This window comes from Oncorhynchus keta, chromosome 15, assembly GCF_023373465.1.
Source record: "Oncorhynchus keta strain PuntledgeMale-10-30-2019 chromosome 15, Oket_V2, whole genome shotgun sequence".
Lineage (NCBI taxonomy): Eukaryota > Metazoa > Chordata > Actinopteri > Salmoniformes > Salmonidae > Oncorhynchus > Oncorhynchus keta.
This window is the reverse complement of record NC_068435.1, coordinates 34786637-34811604: the sequence shown is the minus strand read 5'-3', so window position 1 is coordinate 34811604 and position 24968 is coordinate 34786637. Positions and strand designations below refer to the sequence as shown.

The 24968-nt window shown below is 44.3% G+C and overlaps 1 protein-coding gene across 6 annotated transcripts in view; it reads right to left on the bottom strand.

The window, feature by feature from the left end:
• Window positions 1-11542: 11542 nt before the first annotated feature.
• Window positions 11543-24968, bottom strand: part of LOC118395229 (E3 ubiquitin-protein ligase mib1) — a 95291-nt gene continuing 81865 nt past the window's right edge. For 4 of the 6 annotated variants that reach the window (XM_052463920.1, XM_052463922.1, XM_052463923.1 and 1 more), the window contains 10 exons: window positions 24642-24774; window positions 23834-23920; window positions 23133-23291; window positions 21839-22020; window positions 21487-21676; window positions 21096-21174; window positions 20821-20967; window positions 19373-19453; window positions 18714-18814; window positions 11543-14028 (listed from right to left, as the gene is read on the bottom strand). In XM_052463920.1, the coding sequence (XP_052319880.1) occupies window positions 13888-14028; window positions 18714-18814; window positions 19373-19453; window positions 20821-20967; window positions 21096-21174; window positions 21487-21676; window positions 21839-22020; window positions 23133-23291; window positions 23834-23920; window positions 24642-24774 (1300 nt within the window). In that variant the 3' untranslated portion in view covers window positions 11543-13887. The remainder of the gene's footprint in view (window positions 14029-18713; window positions 18815-19372; window positions 19454-20820; window positions 20968-21095; window positions 21175-21486; window positions 21677-21838; window positions 22021-23132; window positions 23292-23833; window positions 23921-24641; window positions 24775-24968) is intronic. The other 2 variants (XM_052463921.1, XM_052463924.1) reach the window with 2 other exon arrangements.

The following is a 24968-nucleotide window of genomic DNA, read 5'->3' as shown; positions in this document are numbered from 1 at the left end:
ACTTACCAGTTGGTCTGCACATGCTCTGAGTACGTGTCCTGGTAATCTATCTGGCCTCGCGGCCTTGTAAATGTTAACCTGTTTAAAGGTCTTGCTCACATCGGCTACGGAGAACGCGATCACACAGTCGTCCGGTCATCGGCATTTAGCTCATCTGGTAGGCTCGCGTCACGCTTTGCCTGTTTGATGGTTCGTCTGAGGGCATAGCGAGATTTCTCATAAGCGTCCGGATTAGTTTCCTGCTCCTTGAAAGCGGCAGCACGTGGATTCTGGTTGGGATATGCACGTACGGCCATTGTGGAGACAACATTGTTGATGCACTTATTGATGAAGCCAGTGACTGTGGTGGTATACTCCTCAATGCCATTGGATGAATCCCAGAACATATTCCAGTCTGTGCAAGCAAAACAGTCCTGTAGCTTAGCATCCGATTCATCTAAACGCTTCACAGTATTTATTGAGTGAGTCACTGGTACTTCCTGCTTTAGTTTGTGCTTGTAAGCAGGAATCAGGAGGATAAAATTATGGTCAGATTTACCAAATGGAGGGCGAGGGTGCGCTTTGTATGCGTCTCTGTGTGTGGAGTAAATGTGGTCTAGAGTTTTTTTCCCCCTCTGGTTGCACATGTGACATGCTGGTAGAAATAAGGTAAAACAGATTTTAGTTTGCCTGCATTAAAGTCCCCGGCCACTAGGAGCGCTGCTTCTGGATGAGCATTTTCTTATTTGCTTATGGCATTATACAGCTCGTTGAGTGCGGCATTAGTGCCAGCATCGGTTTGTGGCGGTAAATAGACAGCTACAAAAAAAATAGATAAACTCTCTCGGTAAATAGTGTGGTCTACAGCTTATTATGAGGTACTCTACCTCAGGTGAGCAATACCTTGAGACTTACTTAATATTAGACATTGCGCACCAGCTGTTATTGACAAATAGACACACACCACCACCCTTCACCACCCTGTTCTGTCCTGCCGATGCATGGAAAATCCAGCAAACTGTATATTATCCGTGTCGTCGTTCAGCCACGATTCTGTGAAATATAAGATATTACAGTTTTTAATGTCCCATTGGTTGGATAGTCTCGAACGGAGATCATCCAGTTTATTCTCCAGTGATTGCACATTGGCCAATTGAACGGATAAGAGGCGGGTTACCCACTTGCTGACGACTTCTCAAAAGGCACCCCGATCTCCGCCCCCAGTATTTCCGTCTTTTCTTCACGCAAATTACGTGGACCTCGGCCTGGTCTCGGAGAAAATAGTATATCCATTACATCGGACTCATTAATGAAAATCTTTGTCCAGTTCGAGGTGAGTAATTGCTGTTCTGATGTCCATAAGCTCTTTTTGGTCATAAGAGACAGTAACAGCAACATTATTAACAATATAAGTTACAAAAATGCAAAAAACAACACACAAAATAGCACAGTTGGTAAGGAGCCATTCATAAAGCTACACCAATTTGAAAAAGAAAAGTGAGAAAGGTAACCCTTTATTTTAAAGCCTGATATTTCCCAGGTAGTTACTTATAAATTGCTTGTTAAAATGGTAACTATCTAATAAGTGCATAGTAATTACACTTTGGTTTCTTTGAGATTCATTGACACAAACATCACTACGGTATGTACCATTTGGTATCAATTATATTGACACCTTCTCTGAAAGATAATAACGAGCATTTTTTGAGGGTACGATGATCGTCCAATGTCCTCCGTCAATGGTGGACTTACCATTAGGCAGAAGAGACAATTGCCTCAGGCCTCACATCATAAAGGGAGCTCGTGAGCTGGGCATAAGAAAATTAAAGCCCCCCCATGCTCCGCTGGAGGCATAATAAATAAATAATAAAAAATCACCATCAAAATATGACTATTTAAGCTAGAGATATCAGTTTCTTTACATGGGCTGCATCTCAATCCACTACATCCTCCAATGTCGGCCTTCCGCATCTGCGGTGGAATGGGTCGACACTAGTTACCACAGCCGCAAAGTTATAATTATGGCTAAACCCGGCCTATTTCTAAAATGTATCTTCTTAAAATCTGATTTTAAACCTAACCTTAACCACACTGCTAACCCTACCCTTAAATTAAGACCAAAAAAAGCTAATTTCTGTTTTGTAATTGATAATAATGTGGGTTAGAGATGTCTTCTTGATTGTTGCTAGTCACCTGAAAAAGATGAGAAACATGTGATAAGAGTTTGAGTTAGGAGCACGGCAATTGGTTTGGCGCCGAAACATTTTGTTGAATATACAGTAGCTCTTTCTGGTCATACATGTAGTAATCAAAAGTTACAAGTACAATATGATGTTGCTTGCTAATTGAAATGTCAAGGTGAATCTTCAGAAATGTAAATGAAAACATTGTTTTCCGTTGTGATTGAAGAGGTTTTGTTAATTTCCAGAGCATTGAAGGGCAAATGGGGCACGTTCAAGCGCATAGTTAATTAATGGTACGGGTGAAGGGTCTATCAGAGTCGGCTACGAAACGTGTACACATAACCACAGCAGTGTTCTAGAACAGTGGTTCCCAACATTTTTATAGTCCTGTACCCCTTCAAACATTCAACCTCCAGCTGCGTACCCCCTCTAGCACCAGGGTCAGCTGTACCCCCTCTAGCACCAGGGCCAGCGCACTCTCAAATGTTGTTTTTTGCCATCATTGTAAGAAAATGATGGCACCCCGGAGTTGCCTCTTCACTGTTGACGTTGAGACTGGTGTTTTGCGGGAACTATTTAACCTGTTGTGACGAGCAATCCCGTATCCGGGAGCGTAATTATAGCCTCAAGCTCATTACCATAACGCAACGTTAACTATTAATGAACATCGCAAATGAAATGAAATAAATATATTGGCTCACAAGCTTAGCCTTTTGTTAACAACACTATCATCTCAGATTTTCAAAAAATGCTTTTCAACCATAGCTACACAAGCATTTGTGTACGAGTATTGATAGCTAGCATAGCATTAAGCCTAGCATTCAGCAGGTAACATTTTCACAAAAACAAGAAAAGCATTCAAATAAAATAATTTACCTTTGAAGAACTTCGGATGTTTTCAATGAGGAGACTCTCAGTTAGATAACAAATGTTCAGTTTTTCCAAAAATATTACTTGTGTAGGAGAAATCGCTCCGTTTTGTTCATCACGTTTGGCTAAGAAAACCCCCCGAAAATTCAGCAAACTTTTTTCCAAATTAACTCCATAATATCGACAGAAACATGACAAACATTGTTTAGAATCAATCCTCAAGGTGTTTTTCACATAAATATTCGATGATAAATCACTCGTTGCAGTTTGGTTTCTCCTCTGTTCAAAATGGAAAAATGCACGCACCTGGAGATTACGCAATAGTTTCGACAGAGGACACTGAGCGGACACATTTACATTACATTTAAGTCATTTAGCAGACGCTCTTATCCAGAGCGACTTACAAATTGGTGCATACACCTTATGACATCCAGTGGAACAGCCACTTACAATAGTGCATCTAAATCTTTTAGGGGGGGTGAGAAGGATTACTTACCCTATCCTAGGTATTCCTTGAAGAGGTGGGGTTTCAGGTGTCTCCGGAAGGTGGTGATTGACTCCGCTGTCCTGGCGTCGTGAGGGAGTTTGTTCCACCATTGGGGGGCCAGAGCAGCGAACAGTTTTGACTGGGCTGAGCGGGAACTGGTAAATGTAGTCTCTTATGGTCAATTTTCCAATGATATGCCTACAAATACGTCACAATGCTGCAAACACCTTGGGGAAACGACAGAAAGTGTAGGCTCATTCCTTGCGCATTCACAGCCATATAAGGAGACATTGGAACACAGCGCCTCCAAAATCTGGCTCACTTCCTGTATGAAATTTCATCTTGGTTTCGCCTGTAGCATTAGTTCTGTGGCACTCACAGACAATATCTTTGCAGTTTTGGAAACGTCAGAGTGTTTTCTTTCCAAAGCTGTCAATTAAATGCATAGTCGAGCATCTTTTCGTGACAAAATATCTTGTTTAAAACGGGAACGTTTTTCATCCAAAAGTGAACTACTGCCCCCAGAGGTTCAAGAGGTTAATGAAGATGCCAGTTGAGGACTTGTGAGGCGTCTGTTTCTCAAACTAGACACTCTACCTCTTTCTATTCTGGTTAGTGACAGTTTGCGCTGTTCGGTGATGGGAGAAGTACACAGCGTTGTATGAGATCTTCAGTTTCTTGGCAATTTCTCGCATGGAATAGCCTTCATTTCTCAAAACAAGAATAGACTAACGAGTTTCAGAAGAAAGTTAATTGTTCCTGGCCATTTTGAACCTGTAATCGAACCCACAAATGCTGATACTCCAGATACTCAACTAGTCTAAAGAAGGCCAGTTGTATTGCTTCTTTAATCAGAACAACATTTTTCAGCTGTGCTAACATAATTGCAAAAGGGTTTTCTAATGATCAATTAGCCTTTTAAAATGATACACTTGGATTAGCCACCATAACCTGTCATTGGAACACTGGAGTGATAATGGGCCTCTGTACGCCTCTGTAGATATTCCATAATCTGGCTTTTCCAGCTAAAATAGTCAGTTACAACATTAACATTCTTCCGATGGCATTGAGGAGTACACCACATCAGTCACTGGCTTTATCAATAAGTGCATCGAGGACACCCCCCCCCAGTGACTGTATGTACATACCCCAACCAGAAGCCATGGATTACAGGCAACATTTCCACTGAGCTAAAGGGTAGAGCTGCCGCTTTCAAGGTGCGGGACTCTAACCCGGAAGCTTACAAGAAATCCTGCTATGCCCTGCGACGAACCATCAAATAGGCAAAGCGTAAATACAGGGCTAAGATTAAATCACACTACACCGGCTCCGACGCTCGTCTTATGTGGCAGGGCTTGCAAACTATTACAGACTACAAAGGGAAGCACAGCTGCGAGCTGCCCAGTGACTCGAGCTGACCAGACGAGTTAAATCACTTCTACGCTCGTTTCGAGGTAAGCAACACTGAGGCATGCATGAGAGCATCAGCAGTTCCGGACGACTGTGTGATCACGCTCTCCGTAGCCGACGTGAATAGGACCTTTAAACAGGTCAACATACACAAGGCTGCGGGGCCAGACGGATTACCAGGATGTGTGCTCCGGGCATGTACTGACCAACTGGCAGGTGTCTTCACTGACATTTTCAACATGTCCCTGATTGAGTCTGTAATACCAACATGTTTCAAGCAGACCACCATAGTCTCTGTGCCCAAGAACACAAAGGCAACCTGCTTAAATGACTACAGACCCGTGGCACTCACATCCGTAAACATGAAGTGCTTTGAAAGGTTGGTAATGGCTCACATCAACACCATTTTTCCAGAAATCCTAGAACCACTCCAATTTCCATAACGCCCAAACAGATCCACAGATGATGCAATCGCCATTGCACTCCACACTGCCCTATCCCACCTGGACAAAAGGAACCCCTATGTGAGAATACTATTCATTGACTACAGCTCAGCGTTCAAGATCATAGTACCCTCAAAGCTCATCACTAAGCTAAGGATCCTGTGACTAAACACCTCCCTCTGCAACTGGATCCTGGACTTCCTGACGGGCCGCCCCCAGGTGGTGAGGGTAGGTAGCAACACATATGCCACGCTGATCCTCAAAACTGGAGCTCCACAGGGTGCGTGCTCAGTCCCCTCCTGTACTCCCTGTTCACCCACCACCCATTCTCATCGACGGGGCTGTAGTGGATCAGGTTGAGAGCTTCAAGTTCCTCTCTGTCCATATCAACAACAAACTAGAATGGTCCAAACAAGACAGACCAAGACCGTTGTGAAGAGGGCACGACAAAGCCTATTCCCCCTCAGGAAACTAAAAAGATTTGGCATGGGTCCTGAGATCCTCAAAAGATTCTACAGCTACATCGAGAGCATCACTGCCTGGTACGGAAATTGCTCTGCCTCTGACCGCAAGGCACTACAGAGGGTAGTGTGTACGGCCCAGTACATCACTGGGGCTAAGCTGCCTGCCATCCAGGACCTCTACACCAGGCGGTGTCAGAGGAAGGCCCTAAAAATAGTCAAAGACCCCAGCCACCCCAGTCATAGACTGTTCTCTCTACTACCGCATGGCAAGTGGTACCGGAATGCCAAGTCTAGGACAAAGAGGCTTCAGTACAGATACCAAAATGAGCAGCGACTACATACGGATCGTTAGTGGAATTCCCACGAGAGAGTAACAGTTAATGTGATTGGATGTTAATTATTTCACTAGGCTACCTGTATTTGACATTGCGTCGTTATTTTGCTGAACACACTTTTTGGCAGTGAAACGAGGCTACCCAGGCGAGAAAAAAACCTCACCCAAAAATATAAATGGACGGTTTGAAAATGTGAAGAACAAAACATTTAAACCATAAAAAAAAAAAAGTGAATCACATTTTTATTTGGCGTACCCCCAACGGCATTGCGCATACCCCTGGGGTGGTGGTCCACAGATGGTGGTCTCAGAGCCATGTACCTACGTCCCAATGGGATTCTGGAGTATCGCGTCTTAACGTCTATGGAATATGCTTCATGCGATAGTAGTTTATCACAGGGGTTTATGTCCCAGGTTGTATTTACACTTAAAAGCATGTGTGGCACCTCTATGGATATGTGTGCTTACAGTAATGAAATGTATGTTTATGATATGGAAATGTACAAATTGAAATTCATGCATGGTGAAAGGTTATTGGTCATTGAATGATACAGTATGGCATGATGGTTAGGCCTATTGCTATTTAAACTGTGGCATTTATTTGTTTGGGAGAGAGGACAAGGAACAGGTCCGCATGCTGCCAGGTTACAGGTTATAGTTGAAGCCCGGGTTTTGTTTGAAAATCTCTATTTGGTTCAGTGTTTCCTTTTGTTGCAACAATTCATTTGTTATTTTGTTTTTGTAAATACTTGTAGAGTTCTCCAGACATCTACACATTTGCCAATAAAAGCTTAACTCTAGGCAGATAGGCAGAGAAAAACGATCTTCATTGTCAGCCTCCTCAATTTTCAAATCCTACCACTGGGTCAACCTTCACAGAGGGTTACTGGGATGTCATTATTAAATATCAAACTTGTTAAAAAGATTCTGATAGGACAATTTTCACACTCCCACCATATGACAACAACACAGGCTACCTGCCATCGATGAGAAAGCACAAATGAATATGATGTCATTCAATGATATCAGTCCCCACAACAGATAAGAGCTTAATAATACTGTAGTAGGATATCTACTGTACAACAGACATTGCAGTATTCCATACTGTGGTGCATTTAATTGCTCTGCACATGCAACCGTAGGTGTAGGCTATCTTAGTGTAACTTGAGTGTTCAAACAACGAATTGGGTAACATGTGAGCATCACATCAAGTCATGAGTTGTTTACTCATTTGTTCCCCCCACCATGTTACATATGTGGTAAGTTTCTCACATAAGAGGGCCAGGACACTTTGCCCTGATCAATAGCAATAAAGCAATCCATTTGTCAGTCTGGGGCTGTATGTATGGAGGTGGGGTTGGTGAGGAGGAAAATAATATAGCTCATTTACAACTACTGTGGCGGTGGGGAGGGCGGTGGTTTCAGGCTGAACTCCATGAGCAAACACACACACACACGAGCGTGCACGCAAACACGAGCGCGCACACACACACAGCCCCCACCCTCTACCCCCAGTATAAGGCCCCCTCTGGTCCAAGAAGTGCATGTCAGAGTGCACTTTGCCCAGGCCAACCATAAAGCCTGACCATAAATATAGCTCTGGTTCTGAACTGGGTGACATGTGAGAGGACCTTCAGACGAAGAGCAATCAATGCCTCCAACACAGCACTCAGACCTAAGACAGGCACATATACGGCCAATTGCCAAACAGTTATGAAAATACATGACTCTTATCTGGAACTGGGATGACATGTCAACATCCCAAATAAAGAGGAAGGAATCAACTCCTTCCAACATGGCAGATTTGAATCGAAACTAACAAATACATTATTCTGAACATATCTAGGGGAAATGCTATTTTCAAAGAGGGTGGCAAATTGATTTCTCTTCAGAATGTTCTGGCAGGACTACATGCATGTAGCCTCTCTTGAGTTATGTTCAATAGGCCAGTAAACTGACTGGGAATTGGATATATTGCCACCTTGTGGTATGCTCTACAACCTGCACTTCAACTATATTGTTCCTCATCCTTCTTTAGTTTAGAAAAATATAATTCAACGTTTTGAAGTGATGGCATACTGAAACCTTAAGTAGAATGTGTTCCTGCATCAAACATTATTTTAGCCAGGTATGCCTTCGTCGTGGAGCTTACACAATGACAAAAAATAGAAAGTTCAACTCAACATCTCCATTTTGTAATTTTTTTATTGAATATCAGAAACATACAATTATACTTGCAGTGAAGTCGCTCAACAACTACACCACACCAGTCAACCAACAGATTCCCATTCAGAGTGACACAGAGAAGCGTCCAGGGTCAATGCCCTGCATAAGGGCATATTGACAGATCTCCCAACAGGCCAAAAAGTGTGAGCCCGAACCCGCCAAGATCCCTCCACAGTTCCCCAATAGCTGTCCCTCAACCATTCGAGACCCCTCCCAAGAATAAAACATACAATTAATTCCATTCCCCACCCCCAAGAATCCCCCAATGCGCCAACAACCAAGAAAATGAACTAAAAATATATATTTTTTTAAAAGACAAGAAACAGCAAACACTGCAAAAACAACAACAAAAAAAGGACATCAAGGACAAATAAAATCTTAACAGAAACTATTCAGACCACCTTGACTTTTTCCACATTTTGTTATGTTACATCCTTATTCTAAAATTGATTAAATTGTCCCTCCCTCCCATGAATCTACACACAAAACCCCATAATGACAAAGCAAAACAGGTTTATAAAAATGTAATAATCGCAAGTATTCAGACCCTTTACTCAGTACTTTGTTGAAGCACCTTTGGCAGCGATTTCAGCCTCGAGTCTTCTTGGGTATGACACTACAAGCTTGGCTAGTCTCCCAGTCCCTACCGCTGAAAAACATTCCCCACAGTATGATGCTGCCACCACCATGCTTCACCGTAGGGATGGTGCCATGTTTCCTCCAGGCGTCACACTTGGCATTCAGGCCAAAGAGTTCAATCTTGGTTTCATAAGACCAGATATGTTGTTTCTCATGGTCTGAGAGTTCTTTAAGTGCCTTTTGACAAACTCCAAGCTCGCTGTCATGTGCCTTTTACTGAGGAGTTGCTTCTGTCTGGCCACTCTACCATAAAGGCCTGATTGGTGGAGTGCTGCAGAGATGGTTGTCCTTCAGGAAGGTTCAACTCCCATCTCCACAGAGGACCTCTGTCGGAGCGTCAGTGACCATTGGGTTCTTGGTCACCTCCCTGACCAAGGCCTTTCTCCCTCGATTGCTCAGTTAGTCCAGGCAGCCAGCTCCATGAAGAGTCTTGGTGGTTCCAAACTTCTTCCATGTAAGAATGATGGAGGCCACTGTGTTCTTGGGGACCTTCAATGCTGCAGACCCTTTTTTGTACCCTTCCCCAGATCTGTGCCTCGACACAATCCTACCACAGAGCTCTACAGACATTCCTTCAACCTCATGGCTTGGTTTTTGCTCTGGCATGCACAGTCAACTGTGGGATCTTATATAGACAGGTATGCACCTTTCCAAATAATTTTATTTACCACAGGTGGACTCCAATCAAGTTGTAGAAACATCAAGCATGATCAATGGAAACAGGATGCACCACTCAATTTCAAGATTATAGCAAAGTGTCTGAATACTTACGGAAATAAGGTATTCCTGTTCATTTGTAATACATTTAGAACATCTTCAAAAAAACTTTTCGCTTTGTCATTATGGGGTAGTGTGTTGATTGATGAGGGACATTTAAAATAAAATATATATTTTAGAATAACACAATGTGGAAAAGTTGATACTTTCCAAATGCACTGTAAATATAGACCATCGGAGGGAAAAGGTACCACTTACCATCTGTGTGCTGGGTGAAAAAAAGACCACTGTGAGGTTAAGGGGAGACAGTTGGGTGAACAGCTGGATGAATTATCCCTTTAAAACATAGCTTTGCTGTTTCTGTTGTGTTGCACAGTATGTTATGTGGCCGGCCCTAGAGGGTCTGGTCCTTGTCCTGAGCAGTGGGTGTGTGATCAGCAGCAGATAGGCAAGGCAGGGAGTCTGCTGGGGGGATCCAATCATGGCTCAGACCCAGCCAGGCCCAGTCGTCCATTCAATCATCCATCACCCTGACTGACTGACTGCAGCACTGCCACCCCGTCAGGGTGCTGGAGACAGCACTATCTTCCCTGGCCTGAGGATTGGGGAGAATAGCTGTGCTGCATGAGGGGAGGGCTGTTTGCTGACTGGGTCATGAGGGGTCGGGGGTCGTTATTCCCCCACCAGGCAGTCAGTTTGTCAGTTAACCCCTGCTGGGTGTGAGTGACAGGAGCCCATTAGTCCTGCCCGTGTAAGAGAGGGATGGAAATGACAGTCACACCAGGACACTGACTGTCTTTGACCCCCCTCCCCCCAGCAGTGGATTTAGGTACAGGCGACATGGGCAAGCCAGTGCAGCAAGGGACACCCGCACAATTATTCTTTTTTTAAATATTCCAAATGGTGACTTTTGCACGATGGGTTTTCTATCGCTCATTTACACGTCACGTTAATGATATCATGTCACCGTGTAAGACTGTGGGTCAATTAACCTGGTCGGAGCGGGCACCCTGATTCCAGTTTGTGAGCTAGGCAGGCTACTGCCTGGGAAGGTCTCCCACTCAGAAGTACGAGATGGGGAGGGAGGTGGGGGTAGGTTGACCTCAGACCTCCCCACTGGAAGCCAGAGGTAGGGGGAGCGGGGGAATCTATCAAATAGCGCACCTCTTACTTTGTACAGTACTAATGCAATTAGTTGTGCAATTTAGTTTGTGTGTTTCTTGTTTGAAGTGCAATAGTGTAATAATCAGGCTCTCTTCTTTATACGTGTGTTATTCCATTTGTGTATTTGAGTGATATAGGATTTGTGAAATGTAGTTGTTTTTTTGTTAGAAATAGTGTACCCCAATGTGTTTCAGTAAGTATTTTTCTTTTTGTATACATTTTTATATGGTTTTAAATGTTTTGATTATTATTTATTTATTTGTGTAAAATTAGTTCGTGCAGAATGGTGATTTATTTGGGGGGGGGATCACCCAGGGAGCCATACAAGCTAGAACCACCACTGCCCCCCCAGGACTGTGCTGTGATCAGTGAGGGAGATCATAGAACCATTCCTAGTGTCTGCTGATTTACCTTAGCTTGCAGCCCTTCAATTTTGTTTAGTCAATTATTGTTTTGTATATTGATGATTTGTCAAAAACAAAGACAGTGAGACACCAGCCTACACAGCAGGGGAAAGGCAACCTGGTAATTAATTGTCGATCAAACATTTATAAATAAACAAGTTGACACTGTCATCCTTCAGTCAATTTACGTTCACAAGAAACAAATAAAAAAAGTACCTGTGGTTAGGATATCCCAAGGTTCATTTTGAACTTTATTTCAGCTATATGTTTGTTTTTTAAAGCACTTTTAAGCAATACAGTGACCAGCTTTCATGATACATGTTGTACTGCATACATCAAACATTCATGCCAAAAGCCAAAAAAAAATGGAGAGAGAATACTACCGAAACCTTTTTAAAATCTGAACAGATATAAGTATGGAAAATAAGGTACAAAATAGGACTTTATAACAACTGCATCAAGACAATACTACGATAAAGCAATATGAGTGCTTCAAGCTTTTAAAATGTTAACGTGATCAGTGAAAGGAATAAAAACATTATTTCCTATTAAAAAAAAGAGCTTGTTTGCACTGGTAAACCCATTCTCGAGGGAGCTGGTCACCTTATACAGAAGTGATCTGCTTTTCCCTCCAGAGAGGGATGTGCTGTATTAGTGTCAACATTGCCAGGGGAACCATGTTCTCCATTAGCCAAAAAAAAAAAAGAAACACTGGTAGAAGGACACTTGATGAAGCTGACAAAAATATATCCCTTTCCTTATCAATCTTACTATTGACTCTGAACAGGTTAGACTTGCAGAGACAAAACAAGATATAAAATAATACTTTGATAATTTTTGTTGTTGCTGGAAGTCTATCAAAATAAAAGACCAATTTCAACATTGATATTGAAGCAGGATGTGTGGGAGAGGCTACATATAAATCCTATTTATGGGCAGCAATACAAAATAATTTACTCTATATTATCGTTTTGGCTTTCCATTAGATTGTACACTACCTCAATACATTATTATATATATATTTTTAAAGAAAATACATTTAAATAAAATACAAGGTAAAGAGCACCTCATCCCCAAACAACTTCTTTAACAGGTACATCATTTTTGGAAGCAATGGCACAGGAATAATCAATGGTTATTAGCGGTGCTTATAAGAATCATAGGATGGATGAATATCAGACAGACAATACCACCTATAGTCTCGGGAAACAGCTCCACAGCAACTTGTGACATACGTGTTGACATACATGCTCAATAATGTGCGAATTCATCCATCCAGCGAGTACATGACGGACACTATTCACTTAGAGAAGGAGGCTGAATGAGACGTGTCTTGACTTGCACCTCCACTGGGCGTACAGTATTTAACCGCTGCAGCCCAAAGGTGACGCAATGCTAAACATGTGCTGTCTGCCTGCAATTCTCCACAGAAAGAGAGCGCGCGAGAGGAGAGGTTGGTAAACAAGGTACAGCTGATGAGGTGTTGCCTGGCGATTGGACGGCCGCCGTATCACTACGTTACCAGAGTTACGGTGGCGGTGGACCTCCAAAAGAACAGCACTTTTGCTTTTACGTTCAATCAGACGTTTTTTCTTCTACCTAGAGAGCATGCCAACTAGTGCAAACCGGTCCTGTTGATTGTTATTAAACACGCCGTAGAGGAGCATGTCACAACAATAACCCAACCTCAAATATGCACGTGTAGCAGGAGACCGGCTGAACTTTTTAAAAACGGACATTGCATTTGTACAAACATGCCATCATACTGTAATTATCATTGATTAACGTTGAGTAAACTCCAAAAGAACGGAATATCCCAGTCAGTAGCTTCCATTATGAATACGCTTGCATAAGAAACACAATTCCAATAGAACCAATGATGAATGGGCTTTAGATTTAGCATCAGAGGCAGTCTTCCAGGCTATTTCGCAAGGCCAAGAGTCCAACATGACAGGGCTGCGTGCCAAGGACCCCACCACAGATATCATTATAAGAGGACGAGTTTCTCTCCCGAGAGAGAGAGAGAGAGAGAGAGAATTTTTGTAGAATCAATGATAAATGGGCTTTAGATTTGGCTTGAGGCAGTCCTTCAACAGAAGAAGAGTTGACGTGTCTTCCGGGCCTGTACATTTCCCAAGGCCAAGAGTCCAACACAACAGGGCTGCGTGCCAAGGACCCCACCACAGATATCATAACAGAAATGGTAAGAGAGAGAGATAGAAAGGAAGGTGAAAGGGCATTCTGAGGAGCAAAGCACTTTTTCCTGACACAGGGGGATCAAGACACTAGTCTGCTGCAGGCTTTTAACTGAGATACAACACCAAGGTTCTCTGAAGACAATGTCAGCTTTTTTTTTTGTAACAAGGTTTCCATTTTTAAAAAGAAGCCACAATTGTATGTTTTGTTTTTCTGGTTGTAAGACGTCCTACGCTGGGCAGGGCTAGCAGACACAGAGGGGAGAGCAGTGAAGTTCAGAAAGATGAGAGAGCAGCAGCTGGTGTGGTTGGTTGTTGATGGGGGGGGGGCGGTATGGGTGGTATAGTAGGCCGAGACTGAAGCCTGGGACTCTAGTAGAGGAGGATGCGTCTCTCGATGGCCTTGCGGCAGATGGGGCACTCGCTCATGCGGTCGCCACACAGCTGGCAGGTGCCGTGGCCACACATGAAGATCATGTTCTTCAGCCGGTCCAGGCACACTGGACACATGGTCTGGAGAGATACGCACAGTAACACTTAGTACTCATCCCAGTTCTGATATAAACATACTGTATTTGGAAAATGGTTGCTGTAAGACATGGCTACAGATGCCAAGAGAGTCTAAAGCCATGTCTAAGGGCAAGGAAAAGGTGTTTAATATCCCCACGCTACTGTGCCATCAGAAAGTATTCACAACCCTTGACTTACACATTTTGTTGTGTTACAGCCTGAATTCAACATGTCTCACACATCGACACACAGTACCCAATAACGACAAAGTGAAAACATGTTTAGACATTTTTGCAAATTCAGTGAAACAAAACAGAAATCTAATTTACACAAGTATTCACACCTGAGTCAATACATGTTAGAATCACCTTTGGCAGCAATTACAGCTGTGAGTATTTCTGGGTAAGTCCAAGAGCTTTGCGCACCTGGATTGCACAATATTTGCATTATTTTTTATTTTTTATTCTTCAAGCTCTGTCAAGATTGCCATAGATTTTCAAACCGATTTAAGTCAAAACCGTAACTAGGCCACGCAGACCTTGGCAAGCAACTCCAGTGTATTAGGTTAGTGTCATGCTGAAAGGTGAATGTGTCCCAGTGTCTGTTGGAAAGCAGACTGAACCAGGTTTTCCTCTGGGATTTGTTGGATTTGCACCAAACGCTTGTAAACTCACCTTTTTCAGGACCCTTCCTTTCAAAGATAATTCATAATAATCCAAATAACTTCACAGATCTTCATTGTAAATGGTTTAAACATGGTTTTCAATTAATCTTAAACAATTAATGAACATGCACCTATAGAACGGTCATTAAGACACTAACAGCTTAGACGGTACGGAATTAAGGTCACAGCTATGAAAACTTAGGACACTAAAGAGACCTTTCGTCTGACTCTGAAAAATCACCAAAAGAAAGATGCCCAGGGTCTCTGCTCATCTGCGTGAACGTGCCTTTGGCATCCTGCAAGGAGGCATGAGGACTGCAGGTGTGGCCAGGGCAATAAATTGCAACGTCCGTACTGTGAGACGCCTAAGACAGCGCCTACAGGGAAACAGGATGGACAGCTGATCGTCCTCACAGTGGCAGACCACGTGTAACAACACCTGCACAGGATCGGTATATCTGATCATCACACCTGCGGGACAGGTACAGGATGGCAACAACAACTGCCAGAGTTACAACAGGAACGCACAATCCCTCCATCAGTGCTCAGACTGTCCGCAATAGGCTGAGAGAGGCTGGACAGAGGGCTTGTAGGCTTGTTGTAAGGCAGGTCCTCACCAGACATCACCGGCAACAACGTCACCTATGGGCACAAGCCCACTGTCGCTGGACCAGACAGGACTGGCAAAAAGTGCTCTTCACTGACGAGTTGCAGTTTTGTCTCAGCAGGGATGATGGTCGGATTCGCATTTATTTTCGAAGGAATGAGCGTAACACCGAGGCCTGTACTCTGGAGCGGGATCGACTTGGAGGTGGAGGGTCAGTCATGGTCTGGGCAGTGTATCACAGCATCATCAGACTGAGCTTGTTGTCATTGCAGGCAATCTCAACGCTGTGCGTTACAGGGAAGACATCCTCCTACCTCATGTGGTACCCTTCCTGCCAGTTCATCCTGACATGACCCTCCAGCATGACAATGCAACCAGCCATACTGCTCGTGATTTCCTGCAAGAGAGGAATGTCAGTGTTCTGCCATGGCCAGCGAAGAGCCCGGATCTCAATCCCATTGAGCACATCTGGGGCCTGTTGGATCGGAGGGCTAGGGTTATTCCCCCCTGAAATGTCCGGGAACTTGCAGGTGCCTTGGTGGAAGAGTGGTAACATCTCACAGCAAGAACTGGCAAATATGGTGCAGCCCATGAGGTGGAGATGCACTGCAGTACTTAATGCAGCTGGTGGCCACATCAGATACTGACTGTTACTTTTGATTTTGACAACCCCCCTTTGTTCAGGGACACATTATTCAATTTCTGTTAGTCATATGTTTGTGGAACTTGTTCAGTTTATGTCTCAGTTGTTGAATCTTGTCATGTTCATACAAATACTTGCACATGTTAAGTTTGCTGAAAATAAATGCAGTTGACAGTGAGATGACGTTTTTTTTTGCTGAGTTTATTTACGAAATGAAGTTGTATTTTTGCAGTTTTACTTTAGTGCCTTACTGCAAACAGGATGCATGTTTTGGATTATTTCATTTTGTACAGGCATCCATCTTTTCACTCTGTCATTTAGGTTCGTACTGTGGAGTAACTACAATGTTGATCCATTCTCAGTTCTCTCCTGACACAGCCATTAAACTGTTTTAAAGTCACTATTGGCCTCATGTTGAAATGCCTGAGCGGTTTCCTTCCTCTCTGGCAACTGAGTTAGGAAGGATGCCTGTATCTTTGTAGGGACTGGTGCATTAATACACAATCTAAAGAGTAATTAATAACATCACCACGCTCAAAGGGATATTCAATGTATTTTTATTTGTTAAAAGTACCGTCTACCAATAGGTGCCTTTCTTTGCGAGGCATTGGAAAACCTCCCTGGTATTTGGGCTTGAATCTTTGTTTGAAATTCATTGCTCAACTGAGGGACCTTACAGATCATTTTGTGTGTGGGGTGCAGAGATGAGGTAGTCATTAAACAAATTATGTTAAACACTATTATTGCACACAGAGTGAGTCCATGCAACCTAATATGTGACTTGTAAAGCACATTTTTACTCCTGCACTTATTTAGGCTTGCCATAACAAAGAGGTTGAATACTTAAGACTCAAGACATTTCAGCATTTCATTTGTAATAAAAAAAATCCTAAAAAAACACGCTTTCCCTTTGACATTATGGGGCATTGTGTGTAGGCCAGTGACACAAAATCACAATCGAATCCATAGTAAATTCAGACTGTTACAACAGAACGTGGAATAAGTTCAAGGGTGTGGATACGTTCTGAAGGCATTGTAAGTGAATGGTTATTGGATGTGCCGAGCATACACAAAGTGTACTGTTCAACATTTGTTTATTACAATTAAACCATATCTGAACCAAGTACAGTGGGGCAAAAAAGTATTTAGTCAGCCACCATTTGTGGGTACACTTCAACTATGACAGACATAATTAGGGAAAAAAATCCAGAAAAGGAAAATAAGTATTTGGTCACCTACAAACAAGCAAGATTTCTGGCTCTCACAGACCTGTAACTTCTTCTTTAAGAGGCTACTCTGTCCTCCACTCGTTACCTGTATTAATGGCACCCGTTTGAACTTGTTATCAGTATAAAAGACACCTATACACAACCTCAAACAGTCACACTCCAAACTCCACTATGGCCAAGACCAAAGAGAACCAGGCTGGGAAGACAATCTGCAATAGGTAAGCAGCTTGGTTTGAAGAAATCAACTTTGGGAGCAATTATTAGGAAATGGAAGACATATAAGACCACTGATAATCTCCCTCAATCTGGGGCTCCACGCAAGATCTCACCCCGTGGGGTCAAAATGATCACAAGAATGGTGAGCAAAAATCCCAGAACCACACGGGGGGACCTAGTGAATGACCTGCAGAGAGCTGGGACCAAAGTAACAAAGCCTACCATCAGTAACACACTACACCGCCAGGGACTCAAATCCTGCAGTGCCAGACGTGTTTCCCTGCTTAAGCCAGTACATGTCCAGGCCCGTCTGAAGTTTGCTAGAGAGCATTTGGATGATCCAGAAGAAGATTGGGAGAATGTCATATTGTCAGATGAAACCAAAATAGAACTTATTGGTAAAAACTCAACTCATCATGTTTGGAGGACAAAGAATGCTGAGTTGCATCCAAAGCACACCATACCATCTGTGAAGCATGGGGGAGGAAACATCATGCTTTGGGGCTGTTTTTCTGCAAAGGAACCAGGACGACTGATCCGTGTAAAGGAAAGAATGAATGGAGCCATGTATCGTGAGATTTTGAGTGAAAACCTTCCATCAGCAAGGGCATTGAAGATGAAACGTGGCTGGGTCTTTCAGCATGACAATGATCCCAAACACACCGCCCGGGCAACGAAGGAGTGGCTTCGTAAGAAGCATTTCAAGGTCCTGGAGTGGCCTAGCCAGTCTCCAGATCTCAACCCCATAGAAAATCTTTGGAGGGAGTTGAAAGTCCATGTTGCCCAGCAACAGCCCCAAAACATCCCTGCTCTAGAGGAGATCTGCATGGAGGAATGGGCCAAAATACCAGCAACAGTGTGTGAAAACCTTGTGAAGACTTACAGAAAACGTTTGACCTCTGTCATTGCCAACAAAGGGTATATAACAAAGTATTGAGATAAACTTTTGTTATTGACCAAATACTTATTTTCCACCATCATTTGCAAATAAATACATTAAAAATCCTACAATGTGATTTTCTGATTTTTCCCCCCTCATTTTGTCTGTCATAGTTGAAGTGTACCTATGATGAAAATTACAGGCCTCTCATCTTTTTAAGTGGGAGAACTTGCACAATTGGTGGCTGACCAAATACTTTTTTGCCCCACTGTATATAAACTCAAATGATGCATGGCGTTTAACGAGGTCTTTAGTACATACCACCATGTCGTCTTTCGTACATACCATCAGTCTTTCGTACATACCACCATGTTGTCTTTCGTACATACCACCATGTTGTCTTTCGTACATACCACCATGTCGTCTTTCGTACATACCACCACGCTTACCTGCTCCTTGATGTCCTGCAGTTGCTGCTGCAGCTTCTGAACGTCAGCGTTGACATTGGTGTTGTCTTTGTCTCTCTGCATGGCCGGGATGTTACCGCTGGCTGTAGGAGGGAAACAAGGATAGAACGCACACAAAGTTGAGAAAGTAACCAACAACCAACATATGCAGGCTCTCAAACTAGTGGCCCCCGGAGCCGTTTCAATGCAGCCTAGAGAGACCGCAAGCGGGAGAGATTGAGAGAGAGAAGGGGAGATGCCTTTCATTCTGTTGGTGGCAATGTCAACGCAAACCTCCCTTATATTGACATGCTGCTCTAAAGGCCAAACGAATCAAGCAATCATACAGCCCTGTCTATGTGGGCCAGTTATACACTTGAATCCAGGCCTTTTTTAACAAGCAGGGATTTCAGAGTTCGACACATGCACTTCCCCAGACAGTGTTCGCCCGAAAGTGGTCCGAGGCCACGTGCTTGAGGGCACAACCTGTCTGAATGGTGGAAATCAGTGTAATTGTGGGTGTGTGTGATTCTGTGTGTGATGTGGAGCGGCGAGTGAAGGACCGCTGCAAAGGAAAAGGGGGTTTAGGCAGCAGGGCCTAGGCCAGGCACGGCAGACAGCAGAGGGGAGTTTTGAACCAGGGCAGAGGATGAAATACTTACACCAACTTAGCGCCAGATTGTTGGGCTGGAGCAGATCCTGCTGCGACCCCCCTGCCATTAGAGCTGAGTTAGAGCTACCTGCTGAGAATAACCAGTCACAGTGTTATAGCAGGAGCCCCAGATTACAACTCCACAAGACAAGGCCTGAGGAGGAGCAGTCTACTCTCTATTAAAAGGCCTCGAGAGAGACAGAGAGAGAGAGAGAGAGAGAGAGAGAGAGAGAGAGAGAGAGAGAGAGGGAGAGGGAGAGAGGGCAAGGAAAATGAGGTTATTAAATCAGAAATAGATGTTAGGTGGGAGGTGGGGGGGTGGAGTCTTCTCTAGATCGAGTAAGGCAGCTGGCTGCAACCGCTTCCTCCCAAGTCGAAAAACAAAAACACACTAAATAGTGTTATTAGGACCAGGAACAAAAGCTGTCTGTGTTAGCAGTACCCAGCAGGTAACCTGACAACTCTTTAGTGCTCCCCATTAAACACTAACTAACACTACGGCTAGGAGAGTCCCGTCTAGGTTGGCATCCCTCTTCGAATGTCAAGGGACATACGGGAATGTGCATGTGCGCATCCGTGTGTGATAGACGATGTACTGTGTATTTGAAGAGATCGGTGTGTGTGTGTGTGTGTGTGTGTGTGTGAGTATGTGTGTGTTTGTGCGGTATGTGAGTTTGTGGCAACACACAGAAAGATCTTTCGACAAGCGAATCTTCGGCAAATCAATAGAAAAATCAGTGAACTTACAACAGTTTCCCCTTTAACTCAACATAAAATAATAAGGACAACAAAATAAAGGGAACTGCGTGTGAGGTGCAGTCATAAAAGAGGGACAATAATGTGATCGAAGACCGTGGGCAACTTAAAGACAACACTAGGGGATGGTGAACGTAACCCAAAATACACACATTAAAAGAAATGACCAACATTGTACCGTCACTGCTTAGCTAACAGATTGATTTGGATGGAGAAATGGACTGATGGACTGATATTGGAAGCAGTTTGACAAATATACTTCTAGGGGCCATTTAAGGGAGAATTAATAGCCAGTTATGGAGGCCAATTTCTGTTAATCACATGAGTGCATGCTGCTAAAATGTTATAAAACTGACGTGACTGAATTACATGTTATGGTTAAACACATTCCATAAAAATTGGTCAGCCAGTTCTCGTCTGATTAAGTTGACGATCATAGATGACGCATTAAATGACCTCAACTAGGGAGGTGGTGTCCTAGTCTGAGAAAATAACACGCTCGACTAAAAACACAAAACAATGACAACGCTTGAATAATGAGTGAGCAAGACGGCTGTGAATCAGAAAACCAAAGCTAACAGCAACAGAACATGTTCATCGTGGGGGGTGGGTGGGGGGGGGACAAAGGGAAGGTGAGTCGTGACAAGAAAGGAAGGAGGATAAAAAGGGAATTAAAAGGGAACGTGTGGAAGATTCACTCACTAAGGTCCTCATCATCCTCATCATCATCATCATCATCATCAGCTGCATCATCCTCCATACCTTTCCCTCCACAACACAGGACGAAGGGCGTGCGGCGTTCTACAACAGCCCGGCATTGTACGCACTTCTTCATGAGGCTGGCACAGTCTGCAGCGAGGGAGGGAACAAACACGGACAGAGTCACAGGTCAGTAAGGCCCGCTGGAACAGGCGCCAGGGCCCCATTCCACAGGGCACACCGGACGCAACCTAGGCTGGTTCACTTAATGTACTTACTCTCACAAGCGCACATGTGACCGCAGGGCTCGAAGAGCACGGCAGCCTTCTTGTCGGAACACACGACGCACTCCTCAATCTATACGGAGACAACAACAAAAAACAACATCCGATGTCAATGAAAGGAAGGAGAAGAAAAGGTCGTACCTCTGATTGGAGGATGTTTTTACCTCCCCCCCACCCCCACCCAAACAGATTGAAAACAGCTATCAATTGATTGTCTCATTAGAAACTTATTCAGCTTGATACTTACCGAAGCGCAACAACGGTTAGCGTAAATCATTCAGGTACATCAATGGGAGACTAAAGATCCTAAGTCAGAACACCTCCCTAAAATGCTCCAATACAGACATGATCACTTTATTGAGGCTGGGTGGGTGTGCAACAGTACCTTGGTTCTGGACTGGACCTGGTCCTTGCAGATGAGACACTTCTTGACGCGGGGGGAGCAGAGAGAGCAGGTGGCGATGTGTCCGCACGGTCCGAACAGGGTGTCTCTCTTCATGTCAGAACACACCATACACTCCTCCAGGGTCTCACCGTTACTGTTCAGAGATGGGCTGCGAGAGCCCACCTGGCCACTGGAGGGGAGACACGGGGAGAGAAGAGGGCGTTGGTGAGAAAGAGGAGACCGGACACAACGGAAGGTAGGGGAGACAACTACTTGAAGCGCAACAACAGCGTTATAGTGTGGGTTATAAGGTCTGGGCTGGGAGCTGGGTAAAGGAGCTGGGGTTTCTTACCTGGTCTTCTCCTTGTGGCACTTGGCCAAGGCCTTACAGAGGCTGGGGTCGGGGCAGAGGTCCAGAGGGGATTGGCCCTTCTTGTTGCGGATGGTCAGGTCTGCTCCGTTAGCCGCCAGGAAGCAGGCGATGGACGCTGCACTCTTCTTCTCTGCTCCCTGGGTGCCCAGGCCCATGATCAGCTGTGGAGGACCAACACACAGGAGTCAGTAACGCGGCCTTTTTCTGTCTCCCTTATTCTGTCACCCATTCTCGGTCTTTGTCCCATTCCACCCCCCCTCCCAGCTTCACCAGACAGAGGAGAGGAGAGCAGAGCAGACAATGTCTAATTAGAATGTGTGAACTAGCGTGTAGGGCTGTACAGGTCGAGGCTGGGTCACTCTCCCATAGCATCACTTTACAAGATGGCAGTTGAATTAGCCACCCAAATGGCTCCATCAGTACAGATGTTAGCCACTGGTTAGAAAAAGTCAGACATGTTGAGGACAAATGGCTTGGGAGACGGGGGCTTTGAAAAGGCCCAGCCAGCCGAGTGAGGAGCTGTCTCGGCATAGTAATCAGTCGAAACGGTGCTTGAAATCACAATGAAGCATGCCCCCTTATGTATATCTCTCAATGGGACTTTCTTGTTTAACCCATCTAGATAGTCAATTGATGCGCCAGCGAGTCAAAATCCCCGTCAAAATCAGTCAGTATAAGCTAGATATCTGTTTTTTTGTTGTTGCTTTGGATGTGTCTCAATCCACCACATCCGCCAGTGTTGCACTTCTGCACCTGCGGTGAAAGGCGGCAGAGCTAGAGCGCGGTCTGTTAGACCATGAGACATCCTGAAAACGGTTTGGCCTAAAACCTATAATGACCACTCTATGGAAAGGGGAGACTCCCCACGAACGCGATGGTGTTCTCCGTTTGGCTCTACGACCCCACAAGTGTCACGGGATTCATCTCAAGGTAACCGGTACCGGTTTAAAAGAAACGAATTAAGGTATGAAGGTAGTTTACCCAAAAAAGGCATTAAATATGTATTAAATAAATATATTTCATCAGTTTTTTTAATATCTCCAAGATTTAGGGCAGACACTTCAAAACCGTGTTTCTTATGATTCCTTTTTGGACTGTCCTTTTTGCCATTTATGAATGTATTGCTCAAAGAGCGGCCTAAAATCCCAAATCAAACAGCTAAATGATCCATTGTTTGACCATCTTAAAACAACTCCATATGTTAGCTTAGCACCCCCCCTCCCCTCCCTCAACGTCTTAGACTAAATAATTCAGTAAATAAATAATCCCGTACTGTGTTTTTGGATGGTTCCCAGGGCTCCACCTTGCTGACGTCCTGCATGTCCTGCAGCTGGCGGAGCTGGGACAGCGTGTGGTGACGCAGCGCTTCGTGGAGAGGAGTGTCCCCATCCTTGTCCTGCACGTCCAGCTTGGCTTCCGCTCGCACCAGCAGCTGGAGAGAGACACAGAGCGTTCCAAATGAACATGGTGCTAATTTACAATGAGCATTTATTTATATAACAGTTCAGTACCAATTTTTCAAAGCGATCATCATCCAAATGGTTATAGCACCATATCGTAGCAAGACGTCCAGAACATGACTATGGTCGTGCTGTACCAGTCTGAGGCTGCACTTCCCAACCACTCCACAAGATGGCGATGTAACAGCTTTACCCAGACAGGAGCCCCATTACTCCCCTCTCACGTTCCCTCCCAGAAAGCTTTCTCCTTTCTTTGGCACTACGTCAGCTTGGACCGAGCGGGCTAATTCTACTGCAGGAGATCCTCCATTTTAAATGAAACGTGGGTAACTGTCTTTGATGTTCTCAACAGCCTTTAGTGCACCGTCAGGGGGACAGATGGCGAGATAACTACAGATAGCATCTTCAATTAGTGGTAGGAGAGAGGGAGTGAGAGGAGAGGAGCGAGGGAGTGAGAAGAGGAGCGAGGGAGTAAGGAAAGTAGAAAAGAGGGAGGGAGTGAGGAGAGACTGACCCTGACTATCTGTGTGTGCTGTCTCTCCACAGCCAGGTGCAGGGCCGTCTGTTGGTTGACATTCTGGATGTCCAGGCTGGCACTGCCCTGAGAGGAGGAAACAGAGTGTACACACAGAGAGATATGGGGGAGAGCAATCGTTCAAATAGTCCTGTATAAACTCCCCAGTATAACATGCTGGTTCTGCAGTGTACCTCTTAATGTACACTACTGTACATTGGTGCATGACTGCATGGTTTAAGCTAGGGCTGAGCAATATAGCAAATTCATTCAAATTCATACACATTTATATAAAAGGAATTGGCGACTAGTTCTCATTCTGAGAAACAAGCGTCTTCTTATCCAGGTAGGCGACTTGATTTCAACATCTAAAAAAGTGGACAGGCTAGCATGTTGTTCAAACAGACGGAGATGGACAGAAGGGTGTGTTCAGAACAGTTCAACTCTTCTACCTTGTTAGCAAGCAAATACATCTAAGTTGGCTAGACTTTACATATAAAGATTAGCTGGTTACTCACTAGCACGTGGGCTTGTGCTTCAGGGATTGTTTGAGACGTTTTCTATAATGCCTGCTACAAGAACTTGGTTATTCTTAGTGGGGATGTGCATTGTACATGGTTCTGGTTCAATTTGTAACCAAAAGGGCATTTTCATAGCCAGATCAGTAACTATTTCGATAAAATAAAAATGATAAATCGTATGGTTGTGGAAGGCTTATATTTGGCCTAGGTATAATTTTACAAGCCCAAAATTCATTTGGCTATTCCAGACTGTTTGAAATGCAGTGGTGTGTTATTGTGTGTCCTACCTGGTGAACCAGCAGCTCGGCCACCTCCACGTGGTTGTTGAGTGCGGCCAGATGCAGGGCGGTGTAACCATCGTCCTTCTTCTCGTCTACGATCCAGGGCCGCGGCAGCTTGGACAGCAACACACGCATGGCACTGCAACGAGAGAGAGGAGAGAGGAGAGAGAGTGAAACAGAGAGGGAGGGAGAGAGAGGGATGAGCAGGAAGATGACAGTTTGGTGCATGACAACAGAATCCTAGGAAGGAAGGAAGGTCATGGGGGCGCAATCAATGATCAGTGCTGAATGACTCGGGATGAGTCCCAAATGGTGCACTGCCTTTGACTAGAT